This window comes from Saccostrea echinata, unplaced genomic scaffold, assembly GCF_033153115.1.
Source record: "Saccostrea echinata isolate AGI-Se365-2 ecotype Australia unplaced genomic scaffold, CSIRO_AGI_Sech_v1 ptg000029l, whole genome shotgun sequence".
NCBI lineage: Eukaryota > Metazoa > Mollusca > Bivalvia > Ostreida > Ostreidae > Saccostrea > Saccostrea echinata.
In genome coordinates, this window is record NW_026889778.1 from 13,743,441 (window position 1) to 13,760,119 (window position 16,679).

Consider the following 16,679-nt stretch of genomic DNA (forward strand, 5'->3'; position numbering starts at 1 on the left):
ATTCAAATAATGTTTTTTTTCTCTTTCCATAATGCTGATGAATTCCAAACAAGATAAAAAAAAAATCATCGTGCTTTCTTGTGTACAAGGTCCTCAAAATGTACGGTAATGAAACAGTTTGAACCTCAGAAAAAAAAAATGACGGATTGCTTTAGTCACGCAAGTTTTCTTAAAAGCTATTACTTTTAAATCTATAAGACTCAAAGAAAAATACTATCAACAACAGCAATACCTAAGATATTCAAGGTTGCCTTAATTCAAGTGAGGCAAAATTTGCGTGGAGGGACCTGGGGTCCCAAATCTGTTTTGGAGAGGTTGATGTGGACAAAGCCTTTCAATACAAACCACTTTTCATAATTCTGAAGCCGAAAAATGAGAGGGGGTGGGGGTAGAGAGAAAAAAGATAAAATCAATCGTAATTTCTACGGCATGCCTAAACAAACAGCTCTTCCAGAAAGGCCTGAGAAGATGCGATTGGCATCAAATGATTAGTTTAATTTAGCATCAAAAACATTCCACAAAGAAGGATGCAATATATTTTTACTGCGCCAGACAACACACTATGCGATTGCCATGCAAATATCTATAATCATAAAGCGTGAATTGTCCTGCTATAGAATGTACATGTATTGTGTATTGAAGAATTAGTTACAGGGCGTAGAGTAAAACCATTTCTCTTTTCTAGGTAAAGCTGGTACCAAGAACGATAACTCTTGATAGTAATTATAATCAAGTGGAATATCCGGAAATTTTATCTATATCATACGTGATGTCAGGTGACAAGATACGCCTTTTTAATAGCATTCAAACATGCAATTTTGAAATTCTTTTCAGAAGAGTGCAGATAATGAAAACAGGCGAATTGATATGTACATTAATGCCTTAAAGGACAGACTTAGAATTAAATGTGCAATGTTTTTATTAATTTCATTCCTTGGCATAACTTTAACATTCTTTTAATTAAAGTTATTTCCTTTCGTCAGCTAACAATCATTTTTATGCCCCGTAATCGATGATTCGGAGCAGCGTTATGTGCCGCAGCCAAGGACAGGATAGGTAAGGTGAGATCATCGAAGATTCGGGGGCTTATGGTTTTTGGTCTGTCCTTTTGTTTGTCCGCAAAAGCTTTCACCTAGCCCTTTACCTTTGATTAGTCGGAGCTAGGGCTATCGTGTTTTATATATGAATTCCTTGTGGAAAGATGTTTCCTTGGGTACCAACATATTTGACCTTGAAGTTTGACCCAATTTTTTTTTTTGTTTGTTTGGTTTTTTTTTTTTTTTGGTTTTTTTTTTTTTTTTTTTTTTTGTTTTTGTTTTTTGTTTTTGTTTTTTTTGTTTTTTGTTTTTTTTTTTTTGTTTTACAAAATTTTACCAAACTTTAACCATGGCCATAACTTTTGAATGTTTGATGCTACATGTAGAGATTTCATACTTCACTTTTGCGTTCTTTGTAACGAGACCTTCTCTAGGGTTCCAACATTTTTGATCTTTTGAACTAGACCTTCTACTTTGGAAAAGTTTAACCTTGGCCATAACTTTTCAATGTTTGGAGCTAGGGCTTTCATATTTCGCGTGTGCATTCCTTGTGACAACTTCTAACAATTGTACCGTTATTTTTTTTACCTTTGACTTTAACTTGAAGTTTAACCTAATTTGGAAAAAGTTCTACTTCAGGCATAACTTTTGAGTGGTTGATAATTGGGGTTTGAAATTCATTTAATATGTTTATTCTTTGTGACAAGGCCTTCTCTCTGATACCAACATTTGTAACCTTTTGACCTTAAGGTGGTATGGGACACCAAACGAAACTTCTGCAGACCCTTTTTTTATTCATATGAAGCAGAATTTATTCAAAAACTACTACATGAACAGAAGATGTCTCTTGTTATACAGCATTTAGATTTATTGACGACTTTTTATCAATTAACAACATTCATTTTCCTTCCTAGTAGACATTGATTCGATATATATCTCTTTGAACTCGAAATAAAAGATATCAAAGAGTCTGACACATCTTTTTCATAGTTGGATATTTTACTAGAAAAAGACAATTGGTAACTTAACAACAAAACTTTATACACTGTAACAAACATGAACACTTCAACTTTTCTATCGTCAACTTCCCTTATTCCTCTATCACCTGCATAATGCGTCTCCCGATTGATTTGATACAAAAGAGCATAATTATGCTCTACGTACGAATAATTTCTAAAACGAGGCAAATAAGTTGATGAAACAAGAATATCAACAGTCTGTTTAAAGTTAACATTTCGCAGATTCTATGGTCAATACAATGACCTCAACAGCAAAAACAATCTATGATTAAGTCGAATGTTGACTAACGTTTTTCATACAAAATATTATAGGCCGTTGTTTTCGCACTGAATTGTCTACAGAATTTTCCGTCTTCCTGATCATGAAAAGGGGCACAGGGCGGGTGTGACAGGGGATGCTTACTCCTCCATGGCACCTTATCCCACCTCTAATGTTTTTAGAGGTCCGTGTTTGCTCTGCTACAATTTAACCACTGAACATTTATTTCTGCTGGTAGACAGTCTGTCCCTGAGGATACTTGTCGGTCCGTGTCATTCATGTGTAGTAAAGTATACGTATAACAAAATGATAGTGGCAGACGCGTCGTTTTCCGCACTTTTTTTTCTCAAACGCTTGCAGGTATTGAGGTGATTTTTTTGGCAAGTGAGTATACTTTAGCGAGTTACAGAAAAAGTTTTAATATATTCCGTTCCTTCAATGATCCAAAACTTCAATGATTTTTGACGGAGTTATTCTGCCTTTCTTTAAATTTTTAAGAGGGACCAGATTTCCAACTTGGTTTTCCTCTTCTGAATGCTTTTAGATATTGAGGTGATTTTTGTATGTGAGTCTACCTCAAGGAGTTATAGAGCAAGTTTGCATTTTCTTCCACCATTGATTTTTGATTGAATTATGGACTTTTTAATTTTTAAGCTACGCGCATTGATGACGTTTTCCGTCCAAATTTTTCTTTGATACTTCGCTGAAAGAAAAAAAAAATATTACATTCATTTCTTAAATAAATATATCTATACATTGAATATATACGTGTGCGAGGGTTGTCTCGAAATTCCGTATGAAGCTAAGAAGTGAAAGAAAGCGTCCCCCCCCCCCCCGAAATAGGTTTTTCACGGAAAGGAGTTTTAATTTTTTTTTTCCTTCTGCTTGTCACCAAATTTCTGGTTTGGATTTTTGGGGGGAATTGGTTGGAACCAACCCCCCAACCCCCGAAAAAAATTCCTGGATCCGGGCTTGCTCCTGGCACTCAAGGTGAGGTACATGTATATACGATAACGGAGGGTGTCTGCAGAAGTTATGCCTCAAAATTATGTTGCATATTATTGAGAACAAATAAAAAAAAATAAAGACATTGGTTTGTTTCTCTTGATTTTTTTTTTTTTTTTTTTTTTTTTTTTTTTTAGATTCACATTTTGTCACCAGGTTCTTGGAGAAAATAATTTGATGGGAAAGCAGAATTTTTCAAACTTCAATAACAGATATATGAAGCAACTTTTAGACCATTTGTTTAAATTTTTGATCTGCATGCACTTTTTTAGTCATTTTATTATTTTTTTTCTAAAGTGGGAGGGGGGGTGTAAATGATGACATTCGACGATTAACAAAAATACAGAAAAAAAAAAAGAAATAGTGCATCCTGCATTTATTTTTGTGACCTTATCAATATATATAACCTTCATGATATTCTATCTGTTAGCAGACATTAAAGTGGGCTTTTTTCTTCAATAATGATATGATCAAATTTTGAAATATTTGTTTTGAGACTTTGAGAAAACACAGATCTTACATATTTAAATTGAGTAAAAATATTGAAATAATGGAAGGTTTCGCAATAATTTAATGAAAGTATGTTTCTGACAATGTTTCTCCTCCACAGTACGATTAAATTTTGGCCTATCTTAGTTCTCAAATTCAATTTAAATCATTTTGTTCATTAATATAAGAAAGAAATGAATTTATTCTACGGGAACTGATTCAAAATTATAAAATGCATGTGTCTGAAAATGTAATGTCGAACTCGGAATTTGAAGTTGACTTCGCAAATTTAACAAAACTGTGTCCTCTCTACCATCGGCTCATACATTCAGCTTTGTTGTTAGCTCACGTTCATGACTTCATGTATAACACCGTGATAAACGCGAGAAAATATAATGGACTAGTTCATTTGTTTTAATTATTAATTATTAATATTAAATGTCTGTGCTACTTTTGTCCTTTAAGGAAGATATTTATTTAGTAGATCTATAACTATCAGTTTAATTTGAAATACTATAGTAATCCTTGAAATATTTTTTTTTTTTTACTTTATGTGAAGACATTCCTAAAACTTCGTAAAGCGTCGCAAAGACAGAGATTGCGTAATGTTGTGACAGCATGCTATTTCTAAAACCCAGCCTCGTTAATTGAGCATTTTGGTCAATATTGCTTACCTATCATCACGTTTTGGCGATATTAAGGGAGTGTTTAATAGGTCAGGTACCTAGTAATAAAGAAAACAAAACAAACAGCTGACAAAGTCCTTTCTCAAAGATTCCACCTGATGCACACATCAGTCAAACATTTTACAATTCCAATGGATTAAACTTTAATTCTAGGGTAAATTCACTTGTGTTCTGTGTACAACCATAATATGTTGACGGTGCGACCGTTAGGGCGAGCGCAGATACCTATTCAGTTTTAATTTACACCCGTCTCTTCTAACCGCACATGACATTTGGTGCGTCTAGACTCTGACGTCACATGACGTCTGTAAGTTGCATTACCAAATCGAAACCTGAACAGTGCTAGTTTTAATGAAGAATGTTTAATCTACTGTTTTTTCTGCATTGTCCATTAAATCAATGTGATTTTTTATTTGTTAAACTTTTGTTCCTATCGCGAGAACGTAATTTGCGGCGAGATGCAATTCGCAAAGCATTATGGGACTACAGGTTACGTAAGAAATGAATTTCATTTTTGAAGATTCATGAGGACATGAACTACGACGCTTCACGCCGGCATATTTCATGAAGCGCGTTAGCGCTTCATGATAATTATATATGCCGGCGTGAAGCGTTGTAGTTCATGTACCTCATGACTTTTCTAAAATTGAATTCATTTCTTATATTTACATTATTTTTTTCTGATGATTTGCCACAAATAACGCCATTCAACTGTCATTTTTAAAGCAAAACAGTTTGCACTATAGTTTTGACGTCAAGTAAGGTATTATGACGTAACAATGGAGATATTCATGCTCATCCATGGTAGTTCATGAGAAAATGAACTGTATTCTATTTTGTAAAGAATCATAGGGGAAATTTATTGGAAATGTAAATATTGCGGGATGAATGTGCAAAGTCCGAATTTTCTCTTCGCCCAGGTGTTGCTTTAAGAGCTCGCAGTGACGAACGGCTCTTCGCGCCGCTCGCTGCGCTCGCTATGAGTGGTTCTATGTAATAACAATATTTTAAGTTGTTCCTTCAGCGAAGCAAATTGTTAAGTCACAGTAATCTTTGATTTATTAAGGACATTATACATGTACATATTTATGAGTGATTGATCTTTGCTTGTATAATATACTATATGTGATATTCACAAAATGCCTTCACCTTGGCGAGTGAAATATCTGTTGATGGCGACCAAAAAGTCTGAAATGGAAACCAAATAAAATTTTGGGTGGCCATTTATCGACCTGATAGAAAGTGCGACTTGGAGCACTGTTGCCTAGGGGGATGTAAAAATTCATTGTTAACCAGAGCGCAGAGAAATATATTTACCTTTCATCAGCGTTAACGGCGACACAGGTAACTATGGACAAAATGGATGCAGTTAAATCTTTCTGTGTTCTCCTTTTGGTGGTTAGTCCAATGCACTCGGTTCCAAGAATTGTGGACTTGTCTTATCAACAGGACGATGACGCCATCAGCTGGCCAGTCAATCCCCCGTATAATTTTACCAAACTTCACAGAGGATTTTACGCACCCTTCAATATCTGGTAAGATGCAACCATGGCCGTAGGGGAAAAGGGGGGGGGTGCACCTCCAGTAATTCTGCTGATATATTAGTATACTATAGAAATCGAAGCTACTCATGGATGTGTCCCCTCAGTAATTTTTGCTTGGTAGTGCCCACCCAGACTGAAAATGTTTGGTTGTGCCCCCCCCCCCCCCCAAAAAAAAAGAAAAGAAACTGAAATTGCTTCTTACGGGCATGGTAACTTGAAGACTGGAAAACATCAAATTAAATTGAATCTGAGAATCTGATGGGTTTTTTTCATTCGGGACATTCAAGGCTCAAATGCAAAATGGGGAATATGGACCATTTTGAAGGTACTTAAAAATTCTTCTGAACCGGACTCAGAACAAGTTCTATATTAAGCTTGAAATGTAACATAGAACTTGTTAAAATTTTTATTCATTGATAAGCCGCTGGTAAGCCTTCATAAGAACAAATTAGACTACTGTGAAAGAACAGTCTGAATTTTAAGCATTACAACATTGAAAGACTGATTACCTCCATTAGCAATTTTTTTTTAAATAAACGACAAATTGTCACATTTGAATTTCTTCATTTTAGCATAAATCAATACATTTGCATTTCTTCAAATTTGCATATTTCATTTGCATTTTTAAATTTAAACTTTATACTATTTTTATCAAATACGGCATGTGAAATTTTTTCCCTTGTTTTATTATTACCAGTCTGTGAAAAGAGATCAATTTCTGACCATCATTTTTTTTCTTATACACTGATATGAAAAATATTTCAAATCTTTTCTTTTTTCGGGGATGGGAGTGAGAGAGGGTTTAATTTGTTCGTCATTAATAACATTTGATTAATACATGTAAGTAACAGCTGAAACTTTGAACAAACAGGGGACCATAATTAGTGTGGTATGTCACACCGGTTTATTCCCTGAACGTCTACTGGCTAAAACAACTATTTAATTATCACACTCAATTAAGAGGCCCTCTAAGGGGTCCAGGTAGAGTTTACCTGTGTTACCTTGATTGAACAAAGTAGTCAAAATCAAATAATTTAATATTTACTGATAAAACTGTGTACTAAAGCATAGATTTATTGATTAAATACTTGCTATAATTGAAGGCACTAAACAATTTAATATTTTTTCATGTACATGTACACGTAATAAATAATTTATTATAAATTATTTTCAATTAAGCATAACTTTTTTTAACCTAACACTTGGCACTTAATTGAAGCATCACTTACACCACATTTTAACATTTTAAGCTTTGTTTAATCTATATTAAACATGGAGAACTTTTTTCACATCGCATTTACAGGTCCATAGAACGAAAAGGGGGGAGGGGGCATTTTTCTGAGCAAAGACTTTTCCTGTAGTATAGTCTATTCCTCTAGATCTAATATGTAAATTTTCATTTAGATGTTGCCCCCTCTAACACTCCTTTGCTGTAAGGTCGAGCGCTGGCGAATATTCCAGCACTTGAAAAAAAATCTACAAACAGAGAAAGTCCACCCCTCCCCACACAGGAACACACAAAATAGGATTTTCAAGGTTTTTTTTAATTATTTAATTTTTACTTGTTAGATTTCTCTGGGGGTTGCCCCTTCTCCCACTGTTTAAACCATTGCTACCTCTTTGTTTGGAAGCAATATCTAAAGTTGTGGGGGGGGGGGTAAAATTCAAAATGATTTTTTTTTCAAATATAATCGTATCTTACTCTTCTTGATAGATTTTTACCAAAATAAATTACATGTATATTGTGATTGAGTTTTATGATACAAACTTACAAAGATTTTGAAATTATTTATTGTTATAATATTTAAAATTAATGCTTTGAAATGATGATTAAAACTAAATTAAATTAAAAGTATCTAAAGCAAAATTTATTTAAAATGACATATGATCGATAGATTTTTCCTGTTTAAGAAAGAATGCTACTTACATGTTCACGGAAATTTTATTTAACCGATCTTTAAGACATCTCCTCTGATATATGGCTTAAGTATGGAAAGATCGATGTTAGTTTAAATTAATTTTTATGAATTTTGGGGGCTTTTTTTAGGAGAAAATGAAAAGATTGTTTTAATTGCAAATAAGATCCTTTAGAGTTTAAAGTTTTCCCTAAATAAATGGATAATATAAATATTTAATAGAAAATGTCAAGAAAAATCAGATAGGGTTTTTTTTTTAATTTTTGCTAAAAAATTATTTATGAAAATAAAACACATTATTTTTAGCATTTTTTAACTAATGCATAAAATCTTCAAGATTTTTACATTTCCCCTGAAAAAAAAAAAATCATGTTAAAACAATAAATATCTTTTATCAATATTTCCATGTTGAAACCATGTTTCAGAAGAGATGTCAAACATTGTTGCTGTAGAATTCCTCCTTCAATAAATACAGGTAAAGCAAGTTCATAAATGATTGTAGATCCTACCTGTACCCCTTACAAGGCCCCTTAATTGAGTGTGATAATTATGTTCCCCAAACGAAGTTTGGGAACATGTTTTTACTCTGTTTCTTATTATTATTAGGGTCTCCCGTCTTCAGCGGAAGACCCTTCTATTATTCTTATGTTTCTTTTTCAAGCTTCTTATTAGGGTCTTCCGTCTTCAGCGGAAGACCCTTCTATTATTCTTCGGTTTCTTTTTTACCTTTATTATTATTATTATTATTATTATTAAGGTCTTCCGTCTTCAGCGGAAGACCTTCTTGTTTTTCTTAGGTTTCTTTTCCACTATTTTTAGGGTCTTCCGTCTTCAGCGGAAGACCGTTCTATTATTCTTCGGTTTCTTTTTCACTTTTATTAGGGTCTTCCGTCTTCAGCGGAAGACCCTTCTATTATTCTTCGGTTTCTTTTTTACCTTTATTAGGGTCTTCCGTCTCCAACGGAAGACCCTTCTATTATTGTATTGTTTCTTTTTCACTTTTATTATTATTATTATTATTATTCCACTTTTTCTTTACAAATTTTGTGCAGAAGATATCTCGCAAACGGTTCGATCGACTTTCATGAAATTTTTAGGGGTAATGCCTTTTGATCTGAAGATGATCCTTTTTTGTTCAAATCCTTAAAATTCACTTCCGGTCGGAAGTTATCGCCCTTTAATCGATTTTCAGATAACCATTTTGTCGACACTAAAACTAAAAAACGGCAAAAGCTAGAGCGCTGAAATTTTCAGCGATTATAGACGACATGTTGAAGTTTTGCACCTGGGTTTTCAAATTTACCGGAAGTACCTAGTATGGAAGCTCGGTAGGGGTCGAAATTTAGGACATGAATCAGGAGTGAATTTTCGAGACATTTTTTTATCATATCTCTAAAACTATAGAGATTTTCTAAAAACATATTGAATAGAAATTGTGTAGAATTACAAGATCTTTTATATGATATCAAAGAAAAAGGGCTGAATCATCACATTAGGGGCCGAGAGGGGCCGAAAGTCTTTAGTCAATAGCTCTTTAACGATCAAAATTTTGTAATGCATTACTGAAGCAAAAATGTTTAACTCAACAATTTACAACTATATATTATAATATTCACATCATATGTTACATAATTAGGGGCCATTAGGGGCCAGAATGCAAAATCTTTGACGCTTTATATTTCAAAAGTGGGAAATATTTTGATAAGCAATATTGAACAAAATATGTTCAAAATAATGTTCTAAACAATATGCAATGTTTCATTTTTTTCTAAACGTCCCAATTAAGGAGTTAAAGGGCCGGCCCCTAAATACTTCTTTTGCTAATATCTCGGAAACGAAAAAGAATTTCTGAATAGTTGTTGAACAAAAAGTGTTCAAAATCATAAGAGCTTTAAAGTGGTATGAAGAAAAAGGGGCTGGCCCCTCAAAATAAGGGCCGAGAGGGACCGAAAGTCTTTAATCAATAACTCGTTAACGATCAATATTTTGTAATGCATTACTGAAGCAAAAATGTTAATATTAACGATATACAACTACATATTATGATATTCACATTATATGTTATATAATTAGGGGTCATAAGGGGCCAAAATACAAAATCTTTAACGCTATATATCTCAAAAAGTGTGAAATATTTTGATATGCAATACTGAACAAAAGATGTTCAAATTAATGTTCTGAACAATATGCAACCTTTTATTTTTTGCTTAACGTCCCCAATAAGGAGTTAAAGGGCCGGCCCCTAAATACTTCTTTTGCTAATATCTCGGAAACGAAAAAGAATTTCTGAATAGTTGTTGAACAAAAAGTGTTCAAAATCATAAGAGCTTTAAAGTGATATGAAGAAAAAGGGACTGGCCCCTCAAAATAGGGGCCGAGAGGGGCCGATAGTCTTTGATGAATAACTCTTTAATGCTCAACATTTTGTAATTCATTACTGAAGCAAACATGTTTATCTCAACAATTTACAACTATATATTATAATATTCACATCATATGTTACATAATAAGGGGCCACAAGGGGCCAGAATGACAAATCTTTGGCACTCTATATCCCGAAATTGGGAAATATTTTGATAAGCAGTGTTGAATAAAAGATGTTCAAAATAAGGTTTTAAACAATATGTAACCTTTTCATTTTTACTAAACGCCCCCATTAAGGAGTTGAAGGGTCAGCCCCTAAATATTTCTTCTGCATATATCTCGGAAGCGAAAAAGAATTTCAGAATAGTTGTTGAACAAAAATGTTCAAAATCATGAGAGCTATAGGAAGATACCAAGAAAAAAGGACTGGCCCCTCAAAATAGGGGCCAGGACGGGCCGAAAGTCTTTAATCTATAACTTTTTAATGATCAATATTTTAATACACACTACTGAAGCAAAATTTTCGTCTTAATTTATTTTTATCATTATATTTGAACAAAAATCTCAGTCAAATTCTGATCTCATCTTATCAAAAATCGGACGGAAGACCCACTCGTTGCTCGCAACGAGATCGCATCTAGTTATTATTCTTTTTTCTTCTTACAAAATTTGTGCAGACGATTTCTCGGAGATGGCTCGTTCGATTTTATTCAAATTTTCATGGTAGATGCGTTGACATCTGAAGTTAATTCCGGCAATATCGTTTTTTGAAAATCACTTCCGGTCGGAAGTTATCGCCCTTTTGTTAAAATTCAGAGGACCTCCTTGTCTGCGATGAAACTCAAAAACGGCTGAAGCTAGAGCGCTGAAATTTTCAGTGATGATAGAGGACATGCTGCCATATTGCACCTGGGTTTAGATATTTTCCGGAAGTGCCTAGTATGGAAGCTCGGTAGGGGTCAAAATTTAGGACACGAATCATGAGTGAATTTTTGAGACATTTTGTATCATATCTTTTAAAGTATAATTATTTTGTTAAAATATACTGAACAATATTTGTGCAGAATAAAAAGATCTGTAACATGATATCAAGAAAAAAGGGCTGAGTCATCACGTTAAGGGCCGATAGGGGCCGAAAGTCTTTAATCGATAACTCTTAAACAAGCAATATTTTTGTATACATTACTGAAGCAAAATTATTTATCTTAACAAACTACAACTATATATTATGATTTTTACGTCATATGTTACATACATAAGGGCCACAAGGGGCCAGAATGCTTAATCTTTGACGCTTTATATCTCGAAAAGGGGAAACATTTTGAAAAGCAATATTGAACAAAAGTTGTTTAGAATGATGATCTGAACAATGTGCATCCTTTGAATTTTTCCTAAACAGCCCCTATAAGGACTTAAAGGGGCGGCCCCTAAATATTTCAAGTCTACATATCTCGAAAACGAAACGAAACTTCTTAATAGTTGTTGAACAAAAAGTCTTCAGAATTACAAGACCTTTCATGTGATATCAAGAAAAAGGGGCTGACCCCTCAAATTAGGGGCTCAGAGGGGCCAAAAGTCTTTCATCTATAACTCCTTAACGTAAAATATTTTGATATTGATTATTGAGGCAAAAGTGTTCATCTTCACAATCTGCAACTATATATCTTAAAATTCTCTTCAAATATTACGTAATTAGGGACCATAAGGGGCCAGAATGCTTAATCTTTGACGCTTTATATCTCGAAAAGGGGAAACATTTTGAAAAGCAATATTGAACAAAAGTTGTTTAGAATGATGATCTGAACAATGTACATCCTTTGAATTTTTCCTAAACAGCCCCTATAAGGACTTAAAGGGGCGGCCCCTAAATATTTCAAGTCTACATATCTCGAAAACGAAACGAAACTTCTTAATAGTTGTTGAACAAAAAGTCTTCAGAATTACAAGACCTTTCATGTGATATCAAGAAAAAGGGGCTGACCCCTCAAATTAGGGGCTCAGAGGGGCCAAAAGTCTTTCATCTATAACTCCTTAACGTAAAATATTTTGATATTGATTATTGAGGCAAAAGTGTTCATCTTCACAATCTGCAACTATATATCTTAAAATTCTCTTCAAATATTACGTAATTAGGGGCCATAAGGGGCCAGAATGCTTAATCTTTGACGCTTTATATCTCGAAAAGGGGAAACATTTTGAAAAGCAATATTGAACAAAAGTTGTTTAGAATGATGATTTGAACAATGTGCATCCTTTGAATTTTTCCTAAACTGACCCTATAAGGACTTAAAGGGACGGCCCCTAAATATTTCAAGTCTACATATCTCGAAAATGAAACGAAACTTCTGAATAGTCGTTGAATAAAAAGTCTTCAAAATTACAAGACCTTTCAAGTGATATCAAGAGAAAGGGGCTGATCCCTCAAATTAGGGGCTCAGAGGGGCCAAAAGTCTTTCATCTATAACTCCTTAACGTTAAATATTTTGATATTAAATATTGAAGCAAAAATGTTCATCTTCACAATCTGCAACTAGATATCATAAAATTTTCTTCAAATTTTACGTAATTAGGGGCCATAAGGGGCCAGAATGCTTAATCTTTGAAGCTCTATATCTCGAAAAGGGGAAACATTTTGAAAAGCAATATTGAACAAAAGTTGTTTAGAATGATGATTTGAACAATGTGCATCCTTTGAATTTTTCCTAAACAGCCCCTATAAGGACATAAAGGGACGGCCCCTAAATATTTCAAGTCTACATATCTCGAAAATGAAACGAAACTTCTGAATAGTCGTTGAACAAAAAGTCTTCAAAATTACAAGACCTTTCATGTGATATCAAGGAAAAGGGGCTGAAATTAGGGGCTCAGAGTGGCCGAAAGTCTTTCATCTATAACTCCTTAACGTTAAATATTTTGATATTAATTATTGAAGCAAAAATGTTCATCTTCCCAATCTGCATCTATATATCTTCAAATTTTATAAAAAATTTCTTAATTAGGGGCCATAAGGGGCCAGAATGCTAAATCTTTGACGCAAGCTCGTTTAGTAATTATTAATTTCTTTAACCTTTCTGAGCAGAAATCTCTTGAAATGACTCTGTTTATTGGATCTTTCCACCTATCTGTGTGACCTTGACCTTTGACCTTGATATATGACCTTGACATTAAGGTCAGAATGTTTACTGAGGAAGTGGAGAGTTGATTACAACTCCCAGTGTGTAACAGGCTAAGGATTATTATATAACCCCCCCCCCCCCTTTTCTTTCGTGGAAAAAAAATGACAGCAGTTGCAACATGCAATATCTCTCTAGAATTGAATTCACACATCGGATCGACACGAAACTTTAGAGAACTGTAGCTAAGACTCCAAAGTAACTTCCTGTAGAGTTTTATGGTCTTTCTCTGAAAAATGTAGAAATTACATTTTTTTTTTCCGGAAAAACTTCAAAGAAAAAAATCATCCCGAGAGCAATGTGAAATCTTTCTCTTAGTTTCAAATCACACTTCAGATAGATATAAGATTTCAGGGAGTTGTAGCTAAGAACCTACTGGAACTTTCTTAAGTTTTATTGTCCTTCTCTCCCTCTCTCCAAAAAAAAAAGAATAATGAAAATTATCGGCAAACATGACTTTGGGTTAAATTTGAAACTAAGGACATGCATCCAGCTACAGTAGCAGGTTAAAACATAGAACGTAAAGAATTTTTTTTTTAAATGACCTTGACCTTTGACCTTGACCCAAAGGTCACAATCAAGCTTAAGGATGTGGAAGTAGTTACAATTGTTAGTTAAAAAGAAACATAAAATAAATAACTCACCCCCCCCCCTTTCTTAAAAAAAAAATCACATCAACAACAACGTAGAATATTTCTGTAAAATTCAAACCAGACCTCGGATCGACACCAGATTTGGTACAAATGTAGTATAGACCTCAGAGAAACTTTCTGGAAAGTTTTACGGTGAGTCTTATAAGTATATAGAAGTCATGAAGTTTCACGGCAAAAACTACAAGTTCTGTTGTGTTTGAAATTAAAGTGCAGGTGAACGAAGAAATGATCTTAACCTTTTATTGGCTATTTCTTCAGATGTCGTTAATAGCATTCGATTTTCCTGATATGATATGACATTTTAATAACGAGCATTCTCTCTTTCTTTAACATGTGGAATTTATTTGATTTTTATTTGGAATTAATCAGTTTCCAGAAATAGCGATTTTCGATATATTAAAAACAATTCTCGCTTTCATTGTCGTGTTTCCCTTCTAAAAATGCATGTTGGGAGTTTAATTTGTGCTACATATATTTAATATAACCCAAAGAAATGCTTATTTAAATGTTTCATATTTATTTCAGGATATTCAGTCAGAAATGCTAAAATCCGAACCCGATCTTTAAAGCTTTCAACAAAGCTACATGTATTTACAAAAAAATCAGCATGCTCACAATATCGATGAATCGGGCCACAGTCCACTAATACATTTTCATTAGGGAACAGTGTTAACGTTTTCTCACGCAACCCGTCCCTTCTTATTTTATATACTGCTTGCAAGTTCAGGAACTATTTCCTTTTACGGAACTTCTTTCTTCCCCTACCGATTCTAAAAATACGCTTGCATCTATTCTATAGTCCTAAACATTTTAACTTACTACTGTTGTCGGAATGCGTGGCCTAATGGTTAGCGCACCTGCCTTTCAACCCAAGGGTTTTGAGTTCGATCCCTGCTTGAAGAGCAATTTTTTTTAAAAATAGACTTTTACGGAAACGTCCAAAAATGTTTAACGACTAGTAATTTGTTTAGGAGAAATGATTTCTCTTATGTTTTATTAAGGTCTTTCGTCTTCAGCGGAAGACCCTTCTATTATTCTTCGGTTTCTTTTTCATTTTTATTAGGGTCTTCCGTCTTCAGCGGAAGACCCTTCTATTATTCTTCGGTTTCTTTTTTACCTTTATTATTAGGGTCTTCCGTCTTCAGCGGAAGACCCTTCTATTATTCTTCGGTTTCTTTTTTACCTTTATTATTATTCTTTTTTCTTCTTACAAAATTTGTGCAGACGATTTCTCGGAGATGGCTCGTTCGATTTTATTCAAATTTTCATGGTAGATGCGTTGACATCTGAAGTTAATTCCGGCAATATCGTTTTTTGAAAATCACTTCCGGTCGGAAGTTATCGCCCTTTTGTTAAAATTCAGAGGACCTCCTTGTCTGCGATGAAACTCAAAAACGGCTGAAGCTAGAGCGCTGAAATTTTCAGTGATGATAGAGGACATGCTGCCATATTGCACCTGGGTTTAGATATTTTCCGGAAGTGCCTAGTATGGAAGCTCGGTAGGGGTCAAAATTTAGGACACGAATCATGAGTGAATTTTTGAGACATTTTGTATCATATCTTTTAAAGTATAATTATTTTGTTAAAATATACTGAACAATATTTGTGCAGAATAAAAAGATCTGTAACATGATATCAAGAAAAAAGGGCTGAGTCATCACGTTAAGGGCCGATAGGGGCCGAAAGTCTTTAATCGATAACTCTTAAACAAGCAATATTTTTGTATACATTACTGAAGCAAAATTATTTATCTTAACAAACTACAACTATATATTATGATTTTTACGTCATATGTTACATACATAAGGGCCACAAGGGGCCAGAATGCTTAATCTTTGACGCTTTATATCTCGAAAAGGGGAAACATTTTGAAAAGCAATATTGAACAAAAGTTGTTTAGAATGATGATCTGAACAATGTACATCCTTTGAATTTTTCCTAAACAGCCCCTATAAGGACTTAAAGGGGCGGCCCCTAAATATTTCAAGTCTACATATCTCGAAAACGAAACGAAACTTCTTAATAGTTGTTGAACAAAAAGTCTTCAGAATTACAAGACCTTTCATGTGATATCAAGAAAAAGGGGCTGACCCCTCAAATTAGGGGCTCAGAGGGGCCAAAAGTCTTTCATCTATAACTCCTTAACGTAAAATATTTTGATATTGATTATTGAGGCAAAAGTGTTCATCTTCACAATCTGCAACTATATATCTTAAAATTCTCTTCAAATATTACGTAATTAGGGACCATAAGGGGCCAGAATGCTTAATCTTTGACGCTTTATATCTCGAAAAGGGGAAACATTTTGAAAAGCAATATTGAACAAAAGTTGTTTAGAATGATGATCTGAACAATGTACATCCTTTGAATTTTTCCTAAACAGCCCCTATAAGGACTTAAAGGGGCGGCCCCTAAATATTTCAAGTCTACATATCTCGAAAACGAAACGAAACTTCTTAATAGTTGTTGAACAAAAAGTCTTCAGAATTACAAGACCTTTCATGTGATATCAAGAAAAAGGGGCTGACCCCTCA

The 16,679-nt window shown here is 33.9% G+C and overlaps 1 protein-coding gene across 1 annotated transcript in view; it reads left to right on the plus strand.

Annotated features, from left to right (window-relative positions):
• Positions 1–5,813: 5,813 nt before the first annotated feature.
• The window catches only part of LOC133194529 (isatin hydrolase-like), a 133,793-nt gene continuing 122,927 nt past the window's right edge, over positions 5,814–16,679 (plus strand). The window contains exon 1 of the mRNA XM_061330474.1: positions 5,814–6,030. Within this exon, the coding sequence (XP_061186458.1) occupies positions 5,846–6,030 (185 nt within the window). The 5' untranslated portion in view covers positions 5,814–5,845. The remainder of the gene's footprint in view (positions 6,031–16,679) is intronic.